The sequence below is a fragment of the Schistocerca nitens genome, chromosome 5 (assembly GCF_023898315.1).
Source record: "Schistocerca nitens isolate TAMUIC-IGC-003100 chromosome 5, iqSchNite1.1, whole genome shotgun sequence".
Lineage (NCBI taxonomy): Eukaryota > Metazoa > Arthropoda > Insecta > Orthoptera > Acrididae > Schistocerca > Schistocerca nitens.
Window position 1 is genome coordinate 484,528,668 of NC_064618.1, and position 22,095 is coordinate 484,550,762.

The 22,095-nt window shown below is 40.5% G+C and overlaps 1 protein-coding gene across 1 annotated transcript in view; it reads left to right on the forward strand.

The window, feature by feature from the left end:
• LOC126260545 (E3 ubiquitin-protein ligase MYCBP2-like) overlaps positions 1-22,095 on the forward strand; it is a 389,869-nt gene that overhangs the window by 307,443 nt on the left and 60,331 nt on the right. Inside the window, exons 30-32 of the mRNA XM_049957880.1 lie at positions 2,499-2,653; positions 3,640-3,862; positions 4,091-4,318. Coding sequence (XP_049813837.1) covers positions 2,499-2,653; positions 3,640-3,862; positions 4,091-4,318 — 606 coding nt within the window. The remainder of the gene's footprint in view (positions 1-2,498; positions 2,654-3,639; positions 3,863-4,090; positions 4,319-22,095) is intronic.

Below are 22,095 nucleotides of genomic sequence, written 5' to 3' on the forward strand. Positions count from 1 at the left end.
AGGAAAGTTGTTGTACTTCATTTGGTCTTGCTATGGTCATCATAGACATTTAAAAATTAGTGGAAAGTGGTTACTTAGTGACTTGGGAAATTTAAAAGGTACGAGCTATGCCACTGAGGGATCAGACTTTCCTAGAGCATGTGTGTGTAAATATCTGTCCAAACTAAGATGAATTATGAAGTATGTAATTAAACTTTCTTCTTACAGTAGGCCTCAAGAATATAAATTTTCTATTCAAGCCTTAAAGATTTGTGAACCATGAAGTGTACCTTTCTAAGTCTGATTTCCAGTGTCGGTAAAATTCTAACTGAGCTGCAACCATATGCATTTAAATCGAAAAATGTTCTACCAACAAAGCATAAATGTCTGAAACAGGTAGTTCTGAGCCTTCTGACAGTGGAACCAATTTCTGCATGAAAGAATATGACTGGAGTTTGGTGGATAGTAAAAATGTCTGCTGCCACTGTGTGTACCAAATGTCAGTTTCCTGAAAATGTTGTGCTAACCACTTCTGGTGAATGTCCCAGTCCTCTTGTGTGTCATTAAATCAGTGGAAAGCCAGAGTAGCTGGCAGGGATTGCGGCTGGTGGTGAGCTGAGCTGTCAGCTGTGGAGAGGAACACATTTGGCTTCAAATAGAAGTGAAGGTGATCCTGCAGCCACTTGACCTTAAATCTGTTAGCTGACAGGCACACATGACCTATTAGCAGGAGATGCTTTCTCTCCCACTCACAATAATCCTGCTGGATGTAAATGTAATGAGAGGTATCGGTAGGATGGCATTATCCGTTGATCATCTAGTGGGATTACAAGACTCTGCAAACCATTGAGAAATACATAGCACTTACAAGGTTTCTTTCTATCCCTTTCACATATGGAGGATGTGAAAAATGACTGTTTAAATGTCTTGGTGCTTGCTATAACTAGACTAAACTTTTATTCATGGTCCCTATAGGACTGAGACATAGGGGGCTGTAGTATATCCCTAGACTGTTCACTTAATAACGTTTCTTGAAACTTTGTAAATTATCTTTTGTGGAATAAGTGGCATGTATTTCAAAGCATGTGCCATTTCACGTTTTTCAGTATTTCCACAACATTCAAACATTCAACAGTCAAACAAACAAGTGAAAATTTTGCTGCCTGTCTTTCTATATGTACAATATATCCTGTTGGTCCCATTTGATCTGAGTCCTACACCCTGTCTGCAACTCAATTGTAGGATGCACAAGTGGGTTGTTAGCAATCTTACAAATTGTCTACTGAGCTATATCCAACCTTGTTCGTTGCCTTATTAAAAACAGTGTGTTTCTATGCACTTATATTTATCTGAACAGCTGTCAACTGCTCTGTTTTCTTGTCTGTAGCAGAAGTCATTAAGTTTCTGTAATTTGTAGTTTGCTCCTGTTGACTAAACTTGTTTACTTCCCAGACTCACCTTTCTCACTCCTTCACATCTTTGTCTGAGCGAAGAACTGAGCAGTTCATCCGTTCCATTATTATGAAAAGAATAGATTGATGCTCACCATATAAAGAAGATGTTGACTGACAGACAGGCACAACAAAGGAACTGTTGTAGATTTAACTTTCAACAAAAAGGTATTCTTCTGAAGTAGAAAAGACAGACACAAGCACAACTCACACACACAAATGACCACTGTCTCATTTCTGTTGCTTTCTTCACAGGTCATGTGTGTGTAACCGAGAGTTGTGCTTGTGGGTGTTTTTTTCTGCTTCAGATGGAGGACTTTTGGCCAAAATCTAAAATGTGTAGCTGTCTTTTCATTGTGCCTGTCTGCAACTCAATGTCACTGCTACACAGTGAGTAGCAGTCTGTCCTTTTCATAATATTATTTCAGCCGGGACTTTTCGTTGTTTGATTTATCCTTTCCAGTGTCTTCCTGTACATATTTCTTTGGTCTGTGGTACGTTTAGCTTTGGCAAAGTCATTAATTATTTTGAAAGCTCAAATTACACCACTAGCTTATTACTAATAGTCCAAAAATTTGTTAACTTGGTCATCTTATTTGTCCGCATCATGTCTTTATAACTTAAAGATTCGACTTTCCAAATTCATTCATTTTGTGTGCCATAGTGGCAATGGTTTGTGACCCACTAAGAGCAGCTGCTCTGCATCAGTCATTTAAAAGGCAGGGAGAACAGTATAGTAAGAAGACCAATACATGTTTCATGGCTTTGTGTCTGAATCAGAAGTTATACAATAATTTTTCCACATATCCAGTTTTTTTTTCATTGCAGAGCTTGTTAAAGATATAATCCAACTCATTTTAATTTTAATATCTTTGTAGTCTGTTTACATGTAATTCTGCAATTTGTTTTTCACTTCTTATCCTACAACTGACCACAGGAATTCCCTATCTGTTGATTAGGGCAGTTTGTTTGTTACTTGGTATATTTTTCTAATTCCTCATGATGCACAAAGAAACATTTTTTGTTACATTATTTCTTGTTTACTCACTTCTGTCACTTTCACCACAGGTCACTTCACTACTGAGGCGTATGCTACCTGAAGTGTCGCCAGATGTGTTGGGCAACATCATGGGAGTAAGGAAGTTGCCTCCAGCTGACTTCAGTATTGTTTCTGTTGCAAGCAAAAGTCCTGGAGACAACGAACCACCGTTTGACATTCACAGGTATGTAAGAGCTTCAATTATCCGTGCTTTCCCAGCATCATTGTTGTCATCATAAACATCATTAATAGTTTCTTTTATCATTGGGATTTTATGTGAAATTTATTTTCAGACCAGTTCATTTTGTGAAGCAGGAACAGAGAAGTGACTGTGATCTTTTTAGACAAACTGTTTTCATAATTCCTTGACCTTGCAAAATTTAAGTCAATACATCAATACCAGACATGAGATCACAGCATAGACATAGTGAAGAATATGCTACAAAAGCTACTAGAAGGTAGTCGTAGGTGACATTTGAGCATGAAAAGGGCCAAATCAAAGACAATGACAATTACTGAACCTCTTTCATGTCATGTGCCATAGAAATCATACTGCTTAGATGTACTTCAGTAGCTGTTTATTTTAATATCTGGTACATCACTTGACACTGATGTTTTGAATTACCGTAAGTAAGTTTCAAAAACTGTTTCAACATGGAATCCAGGACATGGTATGACTGTATAATACATGATGAAGTAGCCATAACAAAACTGATCACTTTGACAAGGCATTCCCTGATCTCACTGGTCCAAATCAATAGCACTCTGTCCTCAGGCCACGAGTGGCCTACCAGGACCATCCGACCGCCGTGTCATCCTCAGTGGGGGATGCGGATAGGAGGGGTGTGGGGTCAGCACAACGCTCTCCTGGTTGTTATGATGGTATTCTTGACCGAAGCCGCTACTATTTGGTCCAGTAGCTCCTCAATTGGCATCACGAGGCTCAGTGCACCCCGGTCCAAATCAACAGTATCAAAAATTTCATCCAGGAAGCTCTTAATCTCAAATGTAGACAGAAGTTACCTTTGTGAGTTTCTTATAATAATTTAAGTCCTTTCAAAGCGACAGTGAATTTGGATAACTTTTGATGTTGTAAAACATAAATGCAATAATTTATTTGCACATGTTAATCTTTATACTGTAAGTAAAGTGAGACTACACATGTTACAGGATTGGTATACTGGATGTGTTCCTGAGTTGTATAGCAAAAGCACTGACTGTTCAAGTTAAGGTAAAAGGAAAAGATTCTCTTGGAGGAAAAGGTTTGACTACTGTAACACTTGCAACATCAATACATCCCCGAGACTTTGTTGGTGATCGCTGGTGGCTGAGAGGTTGTATTTCGAGAAAACTGGCTGAAGTCATCATTCAACTAATGAAGGACATGGCTGCTGTATGTATTCTATTAGATTCCTATCTAAAAAGTAATTGCAGTTTTACACAGTGTGCATATTGTTAAAGAAGTTCCATTCTAACAGTTGTAACTGATGAACACAATTTAGGACACAATTTAACAGATGCAGTCTTATAAAATTTTTTGTTATTTTTAAGTAAATTCAGATGTTAATAAATTAAAAATTTTCAAATAAAGTTAAATAAATCTCTTTGGTTCACATTTAAGGGCAAGTTGTCGGAAGCATGGGCTGATGTGACAAAAGGTGCAGTGGCAGAGAATATTCTGAATTTGACAAAGCTGGACGAGAATCAACGTGGCCCAACTGAATGCCTACATACTCCTACACTGTGGTTGGCGCTTGCTTCTTTGTGTGTGCTTGATAGTGATCATGTTGAACGCCTTTCATCTGGACAATGGAGTGGTACAGCTGATGGGCAGCCTCCACCACCAAGGGTAAGATGACAAGTTCTGTTCAATTTATTTTATTTATTTCTGTGTTCATATTAATAATCTTTATATAGGAACAAATAATATCTACAACATGGAAAGGATAGATAGCTACTGACCACATAGAGGAGCTGTCGAGTCACAGACAGGCACAGTGAAACAGAATGCTAGAAATGTTCAACTTTTGGACTGTGTCCTTTATCAGAACTAGAAAAGATACACACATTCTAACAATCACAACTCACACGCATATAGCCATTGTCATCTGCAGGCACCAAAGACTGACTGCAACAGCATCTGAGGTGAGCATCAATCTAGATGGTGTAGATAATGGGGGTATGGATGAGATGTGAGGCAGAGAGCGGGAGGAATAATGAGTAGGGGTGGGGAATGGTACTAGTGCTGCTTGTGGGAGCATGCGGGGATGTGGTGAGAACAGGATAGGGTATAGGCTGCTGTGTGGGAAGGCTGTGCTTGGGAGCAGGGGGGGGGGGGGGGGGGCGACAGTCATCAGAGAAGGGAAAAGGACTAAGTATGTGTGTTGACAGGTTAGAAGGTGACTCAGTGCCTCCTCTAAGTGGTGATCAGCAATAAATCCTTTCCGTATCGTGGTTATTGCTTCCTGGACTTTCCATTGTTTAACAGTGAATATCTATTTCTTAACTGAACTGAATGAGGAAATGTTGTATTGTATAAATGTGAGTGTTATTTGATACATTGCTGTGTTACACCCCCTAATCTACCCTCACTTTGACCAGTGACTACAGGATGCAGTTATGTTGCCACATATTGTAAGTTTACTAACTTGGTTGTAGGTTGAAGTTCCTCAGTGGCACACACAGAGTTGAAGTTCCATAATCTGGAACTGCTTTTGTTCATAGTCATGCAGTTTACTGATGAACACAACACGCTTCAGTTAAACTTTTTATGATTCCACATTTATTCAGATTAGATGTTTACATTGGCATGGTGACCAGTCTCTATCAATTGAAAGTTCTTTATGTATTATTCCAGTGGTAAATTGAGTACATATTTCCCTGTTAATTTTCATCCAAAACAATGTTACTGAGCAACCAAGTAAGGTATCCTTAATTCTCAATGCCATAAACAACTATAACACTCATTTTTAGCTCATCTACACAGTCTATCAGTCTGTCCTTATTGTCTATATTCAGTTCACTTGTACAGAACATTACTTTACACTCAACTGAATTCACTCTCAATACAGTAACAGTAATAGACCACTGACAGAAGTTCAGTATGTAGTGAGAGTGAGGCTAATTGTCTCTCAAATCACAGTTCATCAAAATAAAACCACATTTAAATATCTTCTGCCACCTTTGTCCCATTATTCATAATAGAAGAGTTGATAAGATACAAGTCACATGCAGGCTGTAATAAACATTACTGTATAAAGTGTGTCACTGACCTTTATTGATGCAAATAACTTGAAACCGTTATCATGATTATAACTGTGGATGCACTTCCGTCGGAGTGTTAGTTTGATGGTAGCAGGATGTGGATTCTCACTGGATGTTAACTGATTGTGAAACTGATATGGACATGTTATGCATAGACATTACTGTGTTGGATGCTAACAGCAGACTTGTTATGTGTAGGTCTTACTTATGTGATTGCTGGGGGCATATTGAAGACTTTTGAGTGAGGAAGAGTACTTATAGTTTGGCATAATGAAATTTTGTGATTTTGATGATTCCATTATAGTTTGTTGGTTGATTGATTTGGGGGAGGGGACCAAATAGCAAGGTCATTGATCCCATCGGATTAGGGAGGGATGGGGAAGGAAGTCAGCCATGCTCTCTCAAAGAAACCGTCCCAACATTTGTCTGGAGAAATTTAGGGAAATCACGGAAAACCTAAACCAGGATGGCCGGACATGACTTGAACTGTCATCCTCCTGAATGCAAGTCCAGTGTGCTAACCACTGTGCCACCTTGCTCAGTCATTATAGTCTGTAAAACTGTTTACTAGAGCAGATGCGCTCTATAGATTTCGGTAACTTGCTTTAACTAACATATTGTTCATTAACAAAATGAAAAAAGATTACCATTATGTTTTGTATACTCCACTGTGAATTACATATTTACAAGTAAAGTTTGAAATTATGTTAATTTAGTCAAATCTTTAATTAATGACTTTACTGAATAATGAAGGATAGTATCTGGTTCAAAAAAATTGTGCAACAATATTATAAAGCCAAATCCTAGAATCTAAGAGGCTTACTGGCTCAAATGGCAAAAGTAATTTTTGGTATATTTGAACTTTAATTACAATTATCTTTGAAGGTAATTAGTTTTTGGAAAACTGAAACAGATTATTGTAAAAAGAGGAATGAGGATTTTCTAATAAGTGATGTCAATACTCTCAAATCTGCTGATAAACTCTTACTATTTTCACTGTTACAAACTGTAGTTATAATTTAAATTATCAGTTACTCTTCACTGACATGGTTTCCAGTGAAACCAAATGCACTGATGTAATCATAGATTCAAAGCTTCAACCTAATTAATGAATTAATGATAAATGTCGTATATACAGCATTATGGCAAATTCGAGTGTTTGTTTAGTTAGAACTAGTTGAAAGACAGACAAAAAATAATAATAATGCCAGTGCCTCCAGGGGTACAACATCTTAGCTAACCCATATCTGCTATAAAGTGCCTCAATTGTAGATTAGCATTGAGTTGGGGATAATTTGTAAAACATTTTCCTTCACTTTGCTTTGGCAATCAGTTTCAGTGTGAAGTGAAGCACTGTGCACAATGTACTGTGCATTACTTTTTGTTTGACTGCATACTTCTTTGGTACTGCATAAACAATTCAGCAATTTATTTCATTCAGTGATGGAGTAGCAAACAGATCAGTGGCAACAAGTGACAACATTCTGAAAAGAAAGTTGCTACTCACTATGTAGCGGAGATGCTGAGTCGCAGATATGCACAACAAAAAGACTCGCACAATTAAAGCTTTCGGCCACTATGGCCTTTGTCAACAATAGAAAACACATGCACACGCACACACACACACACACACACACACACACACACAAACACACACACACACACACACACACACACACACACACACGACTGCAGTCTCAGGCAACTGAAACCACACTGCGAGCAGCAGCACCAGCGCATGATGGGAGTGATGACTGGGTGGGGGTAAGAAGGTGGCTGGGGTGGGGAGGGGTAGGGATAGTATGGTGGGGGTGGCGGACAGTGAACTGCTGCAGGTTTGGCGGTCAGGGGAGAGGTGGGGGGGGGGGGGGGGGAAGTAGCAGAAAAGAAGAGAGAAAAAAAAGGATCCATATGACACAGTCTGTCAAGCAGTCATTGAAACGAAGGATATCATGTTTGGCAGTGTGTTCAGCAACAGGATGGTCCACTTGCTTCTTGGTCACAGTTTGTCGGTGGCCTTTCATGCAGACAGACAGCTTGTTGGTTGTCGTGCCTACATAGAATGCAGCCCAGTGGTTGCAGCTGCTTGTAGATCACATGACTGTCTGTAATGGGGTAGGTGATGGTAGAGGATGTATGAGATAGGTCTTGCATCAAAGCCTATTACAGGGGTATGTGTCATGAAGTAAGGGATTGGGAGCAGGGATAGTGTAAGGATGGGCGAGTATATTGTGTAGGTTTGGTGGATGGTGGAATACCAATGTGGGATGGGTAGGAAGGATAGTGGGCAGGCCATTTCTTATTTAAGGGCACGACAAGACGTAACTGAAACCCTGGGGGAGAATGTAATTCAGTTGCTCCAGTCCTGGGTGGTACTGAGTTACGAGGGGTATGCTCCTCTGTGGCCGGACGATGGTACTTCGGGAGATGGTGGGAGACTGGAAAGATAAGATGTGGGAGATTTGTTTTTGTACAAGGTTGGGAAGATAATTATGATCAGTGAAATTTTCAGTGAAACCCTTCGTATATTTTGAGAAGGACTGCTCGTCACTGCAAACGCGATGACCACAGGTGGCTAGGCTGTACGGAAGGGACTTGGTATGGAATGGGTGGCAGCTGTCGAAGTGGAGATATTGCTGGTGGTTGGTAGGTTTGATATGGGCAGAGGTAGTGATAAAGCCATCTTTGTGGTGGAGATCAACATCTAGGAAGGTGGCTTGTTGAATTGAGTAGGGCCAGACGAAGCAAATGGGGGAGAAGTTGTCAAGTTTCTGGAGGAATGTGGACAGGGTATCATCACCCTCGATCCAGATAGAAAAGGTGTCATCAGTGAACCTGAACCAGGTGAGGGGTTTAGGATTCTGGGTTTTTAGGAAGGATTCCTCTAGACTGCCCATGAATAGGTTGGCATAGGATGGTGCCATGTGGGTGCCCATAGTCGTACCCCAGATTTGTTTGTAGATAATGCCTTCGAAGTAGAAGTAATTGTGAGTGAGGGTATAGTTGGTCATGGTGACTAGGAAGGAGTATGTTGGTTTGGAATCTGTCGGGCATTGGGAGGGTAGTATTCAATAGCAGTAAGGCCATGGCCATTAGTAATGTTAGCACAAAGGGAGGTGGCATCAACAGTGATGAGCAGGGCAACATGTAGTAATGGGACAGGAACTGTGGAAAGTCAGTGGAGGAAATGATTGGTATCTTTTATATAGAAGGTTAAGTTCCAGGTAATAGGTTGAAGGTGTTGCTGTACAAGAGCAGAGGTTCTCTGAGTGGGAGCACTGTGACTCAGCATCTCCGTTATATGATGAGTAGCAACTTTCCATTTAGTAATACTGTAACTGGCCACAATGGGGTGTCCTGGGTGGTTAGGTTTATGGAGTTTAGGAGCATGTAGAAGTTAGGAGTACGGGGAGTGGTAGGAATGAGTAGAGAGATGGATTCTGGAGAGAGGTTCTGGGATAGACCAAAGGATTTGAGTAGTGACTGGAGATCCTGCTTGATTTCTGGAATGGGCTCACCGTGGCAAGGTTGTATCTGACAGCTGGCAGAGTCCTTCTGCCAGGTAATCCTTCCGGTTCAAAACAGCAGTGGTGGAGTGTTTGTTCACAGGTAGGATTATAAGGTCGGGATCTGTTTTTAGGCGGTGGACTGCAGTTTTTACTGCAGATATAAGGTTAGTTTGCATTTTGAGGGATTTGGGGAATGATGGCCTCAATGGCCAAAAGCCATTGTGAGAATCTTTTTGTTGTGCCTATCTGTGACTCAGCATCTCCGCTATATGGTGAGTAGCAACTTTCCTTTTCATAGTATTGTTATATTCCGTCCTGGAATTTCCATTGTTTGATTTTTGCCTAGTGGCAACAAATGGCTTAGAGAGGCTGGATCTTTTTATTATTCTATTACTGATTTGTTGCTTTTGAGCTTGGCTCAAAACAATAATTGTTATTATTAATTTTAAAAAAATTGGTTTGATTGCATTTTACGTGATTCATCAATAGAAAAATAAAAATAACTTTTCCTTAAGAACACAGACTCCAATAAAGATCAGTGGTAAATATTAAATATTGTTATGCTTCTTGATTGTAGTAGTAGTAGCAGTAATAGTAGTAGCTTTATTCATCCGTAGATCTCTTTTTGCAAGGATGTAGGACATATCAAAGTATTTACAAGTTTAGACCAATTTAAAATAAGCTAATTCATAAACACATACATTTACAGACTTCTAGTTAGAGACAGTCATTAGATTTACTCCTGGTATACAATACTTTTTTTACAAGCAACACTGTTCACTCATATCTCACTATCAGTCGCTGCACACATTGTTTCGTAACACTTCACTCACCACACACACACACACACACACACAGCGGTGATCTCTGGGCCATTTTCTGTACCACAACTTCCCATTTATTGCAGTGATCCACATTCATAAAATGTTACCCACTTTTCTGGCATGTTATTAATGTGCAATTTAATAGTTGCTATTTCACTTTTGGGTCTTTTACGTATCTTTGACTGATATAAGGATTTGTTGCTGTAGTCAGAAAATTGATTAGAGCAAATTTCCCAAATTATGTTGATTAGTTAAAATCAGTTGTAGTAAGAACAGCTGTTGAGCTTTGAAATACCTGTTCTGCTTAGTATCATTTGTGATAGTTTTAACTGAAGTACAAAATTATTTCCAATAAAAAAAACAGTAAATTAACCAGAGAAATTTTAATCTCAGTTTCATCTAGGTACATATGGCCCTTTATTCCCCACCTCATATAAAATTGGTGGAGTCCATTGTGCAAACCAAATTTTACCCAACTGATCTATTAAATCTGGACAAGAGGTAATTTATTGAAACAAAAAAGAACCCATATAAATGTATACAGAAATATTGTCACTTCAGTATCGTCAACAAAAACAGCCTCTACATCTTTTAATGTTATCTGTCTATGCTACATTAACAACTCACTATAAAATTACGGCTTAGATATACCCACTACTTAATAAGATAAAAACAGAATCCTGTGCTTATGCATTACAAGTGCTTGAACATGCACACCATCTTCGTATAGTTAAATCTACAAAGGATGTGAACACAATCATTAAAAGGAATTGAAAGCAAGTGATTTAAAAAGAAAAGAAAAGAATAGATGCATCTGCTCAAACAACGGCAATACTTTTATAGGCATTGGCAGTCAAGGCTATCACCCCAGATCGTGTAACATGTAATTTGGGCTATCACTCTAGACTGATGTGTAGTGTGATATTATATAACATTTACTTTGTGCTTTCTTTTGCTTAAATGGGTCTGGTTTTGCTGTATCATCTGATTGTCATTGCTATTTCCTTAGTTGTAACACGAAGCAAATAGTAGAGGTTTTTAGTCATCTACAGGAACATAAAAAAGATTAAAAACTTTACTATCTTTCAGATGAATCCTTCTTAGAGCTAGCATGCACATAAGCACATTTCCACACATTCTTGTATGACTACATTGTGTTGGCTGAGTACATTGTGCCAGGACTGCAGTTCCGCAGATCGACTGATATGAGGGGTTGTGTTGGATGGAATGGTGATTGGAGGAAGAGGAAGGTGGGATTGGGAAAGGTTGGCTGACACCTGGGAAGGAGGAAGCAGATGTACAGGATAGGAATGTGGGACAAGAGCCAGCAGGTGCATGGGATAAGTATGCAACACAGGCACTGGCACCAATGTTGTATTCTTGTGGCCCATAATGATGATGTTGTGAAGGAGTGGATTGAGAGGGGGTGACAGAGCAGAGAACAGGAATGCTGCAGGAAAGAGAAGGTGGGTGCAGAATGGGTGTAGTTAGGATCATGGGGCATGGCAGAGGCAGACATGGGGCAGAGGGCTAACAGACATTGAAGCCAGAATGATTATAGAAATGAAGGATGTGTTGTAAGGACAACTCCAAGGTTCAGAGAAGCTAGTGTTGGGGGAAGAATCCAGATGGCACAGGTTGTGAAACAGCCACTGAAATCAAGCACATTGTGTTCTGCCACTGGGTGGTCAGCCCTGTTCTTCATTACAGTTTGATGGTGGCCATTCATCGGGTTGGTCGGCTGGTTAGTGGTCATGCTCACTTAAAATGCTGTGCATAAATTACACCAAAATTGGTACATGAGATTACTACTTTTACAGATGGCCCTGCCTATAATACCATAAGATAATCTTGTGATGTGACTGGAGTAGGATGTGTTTGGTGGGTGTATAGGACAGATCTTGCAGCTGGGCCTTCCGCAGTGAAGCAATCCGTGTGACAAGTGGCTGGGACTGGGTGTGGTATAAGAATGTACTAGGATATCACATAGATTGGGTAGACAGTGATTATCACTTTAGGAGGGGTGGGAAGAATTGTGGGTAAGATATTCCTAATTTTCAGGCACTATGATAAATAGTCCAAGTCTGTTGCTCCAGTCCAGGATGATATTGGGGGGCAGGGGTTGTACCTTTGCAGCTGGTTCTTGGGGGTGGTGGTATGATTAGGAGGGTGTGAAGATATGATGACATGTGAGATCTGTCTGATAAGTAGGTTTGGGGGAGGGGGGCAATGTGGCTGTCTATGAAGGCCTTAGTGAGACTCTCAGAATACTGGGCAAGGAAATTCTTGTCACTGCAGATGTGTTGTCCTAGGGTGACCAGACTATATGGGCATCATTTTTGGGTATGAAAGGACAATAGGTATCAAAACGCAGATACTGCTGATGATTAATAAGCTTGATATGGACAGAGGTATGGACGAAGCCATTACAGAGGTGGAGGTCAATGTTTAGGCAGCTTGTACGTTGGTCTGAGGAGGGCCATGTGAAGTGAATAAAAGAAAAGGTGTTGAGGCAGTAGAGGAATGGTGATAGGTTATGTTGACCCCAGTCCCAAATCATGAAAACATCTAAATCTGTTTCATATCATGAACCTGAACCAGACAAGCACATGCATTGTGTATGTACTCTTATATTGAAAACAAATTCTTTGGAAAACTAGTGAAGGTTTCAGTCTTGCTTATGCACCAATCGATGACTCAACTCTTTTACTATTCACTTGTTATCTTTACTCCAAAATAATTTTTACACCCTACGAGGATTTTTCCATTACCACATTGGTTACCAGGCTTGTTGGCTGATGTCACTAAGTAGCTGTTGAGGACTAGCAGCTTAAAGACATCACTGGTAGTAGTCTATGTAAAATCTCCACAGTAACTATGCTCATTTTCTAATGTGATAGTCGATTTCATAAACTTTCTAGCTATGTATATTCTTATTAATTTTATTTTGTTTTTACCTTTTTTGACACTATTTTATATTATGTATTGTTTTAACCTACAACTTAGCTATCAAGTTATTCTTCAATTTCCAGTTTTCAATTATTAGTACTATCATAAAATATTTTGTATTTATGTTATATGTCTCTGTGGATAATTTAAACTTAATATCTATAATTGTACTCGTGAACTACTTGCTCCCTGGAATCAGTAATGAGATATATCTTTCTTAACTCCTGTTTGATAAAATCCTGTATGTAATACCTGGATACATGCCAAGGCACCAGGCTGCTGTTGCACTACACTTTGAACATTCTGCCAATGGCATCTTTCAAGGGCCGCCTACCAGAGGTGAGCCACATGGCTTGTGCACACAGCACAGCATTCAATGTGCCACCTACTGGAGCCCTCATCTTTATAAGTGCAGTGCAGCAGGTACTTGCTCTCATATTGTGCTCCTACTCATTGTCAGCAACTGCTTGTATCTGTACTTGGATTATTTCTACGTTTGTTTCTATGTTCTCAACTGTTGTTTGCTTGTATATGAAAGAAGAATAAACTTTGGTTCATTGTGACCGTGCTGTTATTGGAGTCTTACGATATGATACAATTGGTGACGAATGTGGTGTTCACTTCCATGTGCTCCATCTATTTGGTTGTTCCTTTCGTTCTTATGTCCGTGGAAGCACTGCTCCAATCTCTCCTTGAGCAGCAGCAGCCTCTCAAAGTTGCTATTATGAACTTCTCAGCCACACTGTCTCTGCAAGCTTCCACACCTTCAGCATACCCACTGCCCTCTGCAAGCTTCCACGCCATTGGCATACCCACTGCCCTCTCCCCCTTATGATGATGCGGCCGAAGACTGGAAAGCTTTAGAAGAGTGGCTTCGGCAAGACTTCCTTACTTTTGGTGCCACTGATGCAAACATGTGTAAGACTATGTTCCTTTCTTGGATTCCTCCTTTGGTCTACCAGTTGTACCAGTTAGTCCCGCTCCAAGAACCTGCATCACATTTGTTTGGTGAAATGTGTAAGTTGTTGTCAGCTTATCACCATAAATGCATGCATGTCATTGCAGCATGTGTAGAATTCTATTGTTGTCAGAAACAGTTCCACAAGTCCTACTAGGCTTGGTGGCTGAACTCAACAACCTCTGTTGCAAATGTCAGTTTGTTACCGATTGTTGTTATGATTCCTATGCTTATTCTATGGCCCGTGACTTCATTTGGTTGGCTCCTGACAAGGAAGTGTGTCAGCATGCACATGCAGAGTGAGAATCCATCTTTGTCTGAAGCGTTAAATATTGCTCAATCTTTCAACATATCTCATGCTGCTGGTGATCAGATTGAGGCTTGGCGTGACATCGCTGTGGTTGCTCCTGTTCCTGGTCATTGGGCGTCTGTCAGTTCTTGGGTGGTGGGTGATGTGGCAGTCATACAAATGCACCCTCTGCTCTACACTGGACAGTGATGTTCCAAACAACAACAATGAGAACATCCACAGCAATGACAGCGCTCTGTACTCCCATCTTGCCCATACTGTTCGTGCAACATGACAGGCCTGCATGCCGGGAGGCTTGCAACAAGTGTATGACAAAAGGACATGTAGCACCTGTGTGTCATTCCCTACAGCAGACATGCACATAGATGTTAATGATGTCTCCGCAGTGCTTATGAATCATAAAAAACTATTTATTGAAGTGCAAATGATGGACAAAGTGCTCAGACTACAAGTGACATGGGTGAACTAACAAACTTACGTGGCTTTGGGATCTCCAGTGTTGTCTCCAGTTACTTGGTGTTTGGTGAGTTGATAAAAGTTTATCATAATGAGAAATGAGAAGGAGTGACCTGAATGTGCTTATAAATTAATTAAATTAATTTTTAATAGCCAAGATCATGTTCAAAACTATTTTTTATTGCTTGGTTTCGATAAGTAAGACTGTCATCTTCAGATCTTTGGTTGTAGTCATCTTCCATTGTGGGTTCATTTCTCCTGCCATGTTAATATTTTAGTGCAGAGCACATTGCACATACAACACAAATTTGTCAAAAATAAAATTACAAACAGATTTGTCACAAGTAAAAATATACACAGTTGAAATGCCACTTGTGGAACTTGAAATGTCTACATATGTAGCACTCCTTTGATGCTTGTTAGTTGTTAATATCTACAATATATAGTGAAAGTGCACATTTATGCCAGTGCAATTATGTATTTCAAGGGAAAAGATTCCAAAATTTGCTTCACAAGTCACGTAAATGTTAACATTAGCATGATAATGAGGTTCCATACTCCGAGGAGCATAGGGGATGATGCGGGAGACCCGCACCGCCATACTAGGCAAGGTCCTAACAGAGGTGGTTTGCCATTGCCTTTCTCCAACTATAATGAGGATGAATGATGATGATGAAGATGACAGAACACCCAGTCATCTCGAGGCAGGGAAAATCTCTGACCCCGCCGGGAATCGAACCCGCCCGTGCACAGGAAGCGAGAATTCTACCGCAAGACCATTAGCTGTGGACTAGCATTGGCATAAATGTGCACTATTGCTATGTATTGTGGATGTTAAAAACTGACAAGCATCAAAGGAATGCTACTTGTGTACACATGCCAAGTTCCATAAGGTCATTTTAACTGTGTATATTTTTACTTTTAACAAACCTGTCTGAAATTTTAGTTTTGACAAACCGATGTTGGATGTGCTTTATGTTCTCCACTAAAATGTTAACATGGCATGAGTAATGAATGCACAATGAAAAGTGGTGTACAACCAAAAGAGTCTTTGAGGATCTGAAGGTGATGGTCTTACCTGTCGAAACTGAGCAGTAAAAAATAGTTTTGAATGTTATGCTGACTATAAAAAATTTCTTTAAAGTTAAGTGAGTTTCAACAACAAATTCCAATTTTGGGGCAATTTAAGGGTCCCACTGTGTATTAATTTATGGTTCATTTCTTGTCCTTTTTTTTAATAGTGGATGATGCTGGCATCATTAATTTGTTCAGTCTGGATGCTTTCGATGCTTTTGGTTTTCCGTTTCTTATATGGTACACCTTGTTTCCAGCCAGGTCATGGAAAAGCAGTTAGATTTTCTGTGTTCCTAGTTTTTGTCTCATTTCTTGGGTGAGTTAGGTTGTGCCACAAATTTTGCGGTCCACATTACCATGAAAAAACCTACAGCATGGTCAGGCTCTTTCTATGTGCACTACATATATATATATTCCAGTGTCTTTGCATTATCAGGTGAAATCAGAATTGGACAGGCTGACATCGCTGGGGACCATGCAGCCTATTATATTGAGTGAGTGGTCTATCTTCCTACATGACTGCAAAAAAATCGACTGGTCAGCTTTGCCTCTGTGGCAGCTTTAAAATTTCAGTTAATGCTCAGTCTATCATTGACACCTACCCTTTGCACTGTCTGGACAAGTTATTGGCTTAACTTGTTGGGGGCTAGTATTTCTCCAAAACTGATTTGTCTGAAGCCAATTTACAGGTTCTGTTGGGTGAGGATTCTAAATGGCTCCTTGTGATTAACACACCCTTCAGGTTGTACTAATATCAGCACCTCCCATTCAGTGTGGCTAGTGCCTTTATATCCTCACATCATCTGCCTTTTTGTACAAATGTCAAACAACTCCAAGCATTTTTAGGCAAAATTGCTTACTATCACAAATTTATTGTGGCTTGGTCCATCCCCTCCACAAGTTGCTCCACAAGAACATTCATTTTCAGTTTACAGGTGTGAAATTTAAAATACATTCTACTCCTTTTTTGGTTACTTTCCATCCTGGTCACCACTTGGTTTTGGCTACAGTTGCCTCAGTATGGATTTGGAGCTATTCTCACACACCAATATGAGGATGGTTCCTAATGTGGAATAACTTATGCATCAAAAATGCTCAACTCTGCTCAGCAGCATTACTCACAAGTTGAAAAGAAAATGCTTGTTAACACCTATCCCCTCAAAAACTTTGTGTGTTCTAAGTTCCACCTCATTACTGACCACAAGCCATTGGTTTTATTGTTTAATCCTTCTGCCTCATTGTCCAAGAATGTAGCCCATCACTTCCAGCATTGACTCTTGTTTCTGTCTTGCCCCAACTATGAAATACATTTTTGGCCTACCGTGCAGCATACCTCTGCCGATCCACTGTCCCAACTTCTGATGGGGACAGATCCTACTTTTGATCAAGATGAACTCCTTTGTTTTCACTTGGATGTTGATGTGCAACATACAGCGGAAGGGTTTCCTTTATGGGATCACAGCTGCTGTTGCTGCTGATCCAGTTTTGTTTCACGTTATTCACTTTGTTCAGCATTGTTGGCCCACAGGCCTCCAGGCAGGTCTTCTGATCATTTGCATAACTATTTTGCCCTCCATCTCCAACTTTCAATATTTGATGGTGTTGTTCTATTAGCTGTGGATGGGCTGTTGCTTATGGTTGTGATCCCAGCCGTTCTATGGCAGGATGTGCTTCAGCTCCTACATCATGGACATGGGGGTGGGAGGCCTCATGTACCAAGTTATTGGGCCATCAGCTTATGTTTTGGCATAGCATCGACATTGACGTTGTACATCTTGTCGCAGCCTGGTCTCTCATTGTGCTACTGAATAGGCAGTGCCATGGGCATTGTTTTCACTTTGGCCTATGCCACAGCATCCATGGTAACATGTATATGTAGATTTCTTGGGACCCTTTGTAAACTCTTGCTGGTTGTTGATGCTTCACTAAATTTCTATATGTTATTCCCTGTCCTCCAGTGTCAGCTGTGGCTATGATTAAGATCCTCTCCAAAGCTTTTGCTATTGAGGGATTGCCTTATATGTTTGTGATGGATAAAAGTCGAGAGTTTGTGTCCCACTTTTTCCATGATTTTAGTGCCGATCAAGGCATTTGCCACATGACCGCTCCTCCTTTTCACCCCCAGTCTAATGGTGAAGTGGTACAGCTCATCTGCACATTCAAGGTTCAAATGAAGAAGTACATCATGGACTCTGCGACAGATGATGCCTTGACAAACTTCTTGAGTTTCTTCAGGTTTATACCAAAGGGGAATGAGTCTGGCAAGATGCTCCATTGTCGCCAGCCATGCACCTTGCCCCTTCTTATCATGCGACCCTACCAACACCCATCAGCAGGACCCTCGCTGCAGTTCACTCTTGGCTCCACAGTCGGGGTTCAGGGTTTTGGCCACCAACTGAAGTGCATTCCAGCCACGATCTATAGCTGGCAAAACTGTTGCCTCTGTATGGGGTACACCAATGATGGGTTGGTGACACGCCACCACAACCAGTTGCTTCCTCATGCCAAAGCAAAGTCTGCGGTTTCTCCACTGCTGCTTCCGCCTCCTCTCTCCGCAGCCATCCCAGCCTCACACAGCATCCCTGCTGTGGTAGTGGATCCACCCTCCTTATGGATGTCACTACCTCCTGCCTCCCTCTCAGGTCCTGCCCCAACTGCCTTCTGCCTGCCCTTCCTGCGATGCATCGCTGCCATTGGTGATTCCACTGCTGGCTGTACTGGTGCCTTCAGCTCCTTCAACACCAGTGCCCCTCACCAAGTGGCTGTCCATACAGCAAGGGTCTGGATATCGAGTGCTACCTGTGTCCTTATCACTGATCCTCTTTTATAGTGATCTGTGGTGGAGGAGCCACTGTGTGTATCCATTGCCACACCATTTCTGTCCCCACTCACAGTTTCCAGCGCTGAACATCCTTCCACCTCCACCCTCATTACCTGCGGTGTCTGCCACAGTGGAATGCCCTTTCCATAAGGGGGAGGGGTTGTACCTCTGTACATAATACTTAGATATATGCCACAGCTCCAGGCCGATGGCATGCTACACTTCCAATAATCTGCCAATGGCATCTGCATGGGCCAGCCACCAGAGGCTGCCTGCGGTGGGCCGTGCAGGCAACCATCACACCGTCTACCGGAGCCCTCCTCTTTATAAATGCTGTGCAGCAGGCACTAACTCTCATATTGTGTTCATAATCATTGTCAGCAACTGCTTGTATCAGTGCCCAGATTGTTTCTGTATTTGTGTCTGTTTTCTCAGTCATCGTGACCATGCTGTTTTTGATGTCTTACAGTGCAATACATTATTGATATCAAAAAACAGACTATGTTTGAATACTGCGCTCTCTTGTTGTACAGTTTGAATATTTTTGTTCACATGTCCTTGTGAATTGTGGTTTGCTTTTCTTTTGTACCTTATACAGTTACTGCAGAAAGTTAGGAAATATGATAAGCACATAATATAAACATGTATAATTTATGGACAAATGGTTACGCTGGTGTCTTTTACCTGTGCTACTTACACTAGCAAGCTACTTACACTAGCAACATTAATGCAAGGAGACTAATATTAGCACAGACAGTGAATTCTTGAATGGTGTACACAGTAGGAAAGTGAAAAATAGTTGATAGATGTGAAATAAGTTGTCCTTCCTCGAAACCTTAGTGGCAAATAGATGATGGTGGGGAAGGGGCCGGGGGCAGCAGGATCTACCTCAAAGTAAACTGAGGTATAGCTACAACAAATGTAAGTTTTAGATTAGAGTTTTCTTCCTCCTTCTCTTGTCATCTTCCTAATTTATTTAATGACATTACTGGGATATATGAGGTGTGATCAAAAAGTAATGGGAATTTTTGTTTTTCTTAAAGAATTTTTATCTATTTGTCAATATAAACTTTGTCTTCCTCAAAGTCATCCCCCTCAGATATAATACACTTGTGCCAGTGTTTTTTCCAGTCGTTGAAGCATTTCTGGAACTCGCTTTTCATTGTGGTGTTCAGCTGCTTCAGCGATTCTGTTTTTATTTCATCAGTGGTGGTAAAACAACGTCCTTTCATGTTTCTCTTAAACCTCAGGAATAGAAAGAAGTCACAGGGGCCATGCCTAATGAATATGGTGGCTGAGGCGACAGTTCTGGTTTTATTTATTTTTTTTCCCCCAAAAAAATTATGAACAAGCATTGAGGTGAGCATTATCATGGTGCAATTTCCACGAGTGGTTGTGCCACAGTTCTTGTTGTTTTCATAGAACGTAGTGAGAAGTATTTTCACAGGTGATCAAACTTAACGAATTTTTGTTCGGTCTTGCCTCTTAGGCAGTTTCCATTGAGAATAGAATGTCATACCCACATACCCAGGTTTTGTCAGCTGTTATAACCTTCTTTATAAGTTCTGGATCTTTGTCGACTTTATTCAGCAATTCCTGAGTGATGTCTGTGTGATGTTGTTTTTGTTCGAAATTTAATTCAATAATTTAGGCACAAACTTCATTGATACATGTTTCTTGTCCAAAATATCTGAAAAATTGCTTTTCATAAGCCGAAGAATATACTGACATCATCAGCCACCTCTCTGAAGGTGATTCAGCAATTTCCCAGAACCGTTTTCCTTACTTCTTCCACATTGTCACCAGTAATTCATGTGGTAGGGTATTCCATGCAGTTGTTATCTTCAACGCCCTCTCGGCCCTCTTTCAAACGTTTATACAAGTCATAAACCCTTTCCTTACTCATAGTACACTTACCAAAGGCCACAGTCAACATTTTGAATGCGGAGCTGTACTTCATTCCTTTTTTCAAGCAAAATTTAATGCAAATTCTTTGATCCATCTTTTTCAAAAGTAAAAATTCACCAAGCACTTGAAAACACTAGACCCTTCTTGACTGTCAACCAAAGAGTAAACGAAACTTCCTGGCAGAGTAAATCTGTGTGCTGGACCAAGACTCGAACTTGGGACCTTTGCCTTTCATGGGCAAGTGCTATACCAACTGAGCTACCCAAGCATGACTCACTACACACCCCTCAAAGCTTTACTTCTGCCACTATATCATCTCATGCCTTCCAAACTTGACAGAAGCTCTTCTGCAAACATTACAGAACTAGCAGTCCTGGAAGAAAGGATATTGCGGAGACGTGGCATAGCCACAGCTTAGAAGCTGTTTCCAGAACAATGTTTCCAGAACAAAATTTTCACTCTGCAGTGGAGTGTGCGCTGATACGAAACTTCCTGGCAGAGTAAAACTGTGTGCAGGACCGAGACTTGAACTCGGCACCTTTGCCTTTCGTGGGCAAGTGCTCTACCAATTGATCTACCCTATCAGCACACACTCCACTGCAGAGTGAGAATTTCGTTCTGGAATAAAGTAAATATTCAGAACAGGTGAAAATGCAAATATGCATCAGGAACATGTGTACCAACAAGATAAAGTAAATAAATAAATAAAAATAAAAAATTGAAAATAGGATTATAAAGCCTGCAAAATTGAAAAAGTCCCATTATTCTTTGATCACACCTTGTATGCCCATTTATATGTGAATCTCGAAGCAGCTGGACTAAAGTTCATGATCTGGAACTGATATAAAGTGCTGATGGCATACCTTTGGCAGCAAAGCTGTAGGTGTAATCACTTTGGGCACTCTGTCTGAGAGGGGTTACATACTTCTAGTTCTGCTGTTCGTGATGATAATGTAAGGTTAGAGACTAGGGAAGTAATAAACCAAAGCATCACTATTTTAGACAATAATCTTGTAGAAGATTTCACTTGTTGTTAATGTACTTTGTACTACAATGCTATTTTTAATAAACTTTATGCCTTTCTGTTGTCCAGTGTGCAGTGTTAAGACAATTTTGCTGGAAAAAAGATTATAGAACTAACCATTCCTTCAATTTTTTTTTATGTTCTGATAGTTTTGCTGCCAGATGTCCATCATTCCAATAACAGCTAGCTCAACAGCAATTTGATACTAATCTGCTATACACCTCAAAATAATTTGTTAACGACCATTTTAGAAAAATATGAAGCCATTTACAAATTCTCATTGAAATATTAATAAGGTTTAGTAGTCCTAATCATGGCACAATTAAAAATAAGAGAGTGAACCTTCCACAAGAGGTAACTGAAATTTCCCACAGAGAATGTTTGTGTCCAGTTCTACATTTGCAGCGTCCTACTTTGCCTTTCAAGTCTGGTACACAGGGGCTTTTAAATACAGCAACAGGTGGGAGGAACACAGAAGGAAGGAAGAGAAGACTTTGAAGGTCAGATCACATGACACCCAGACTCCTGG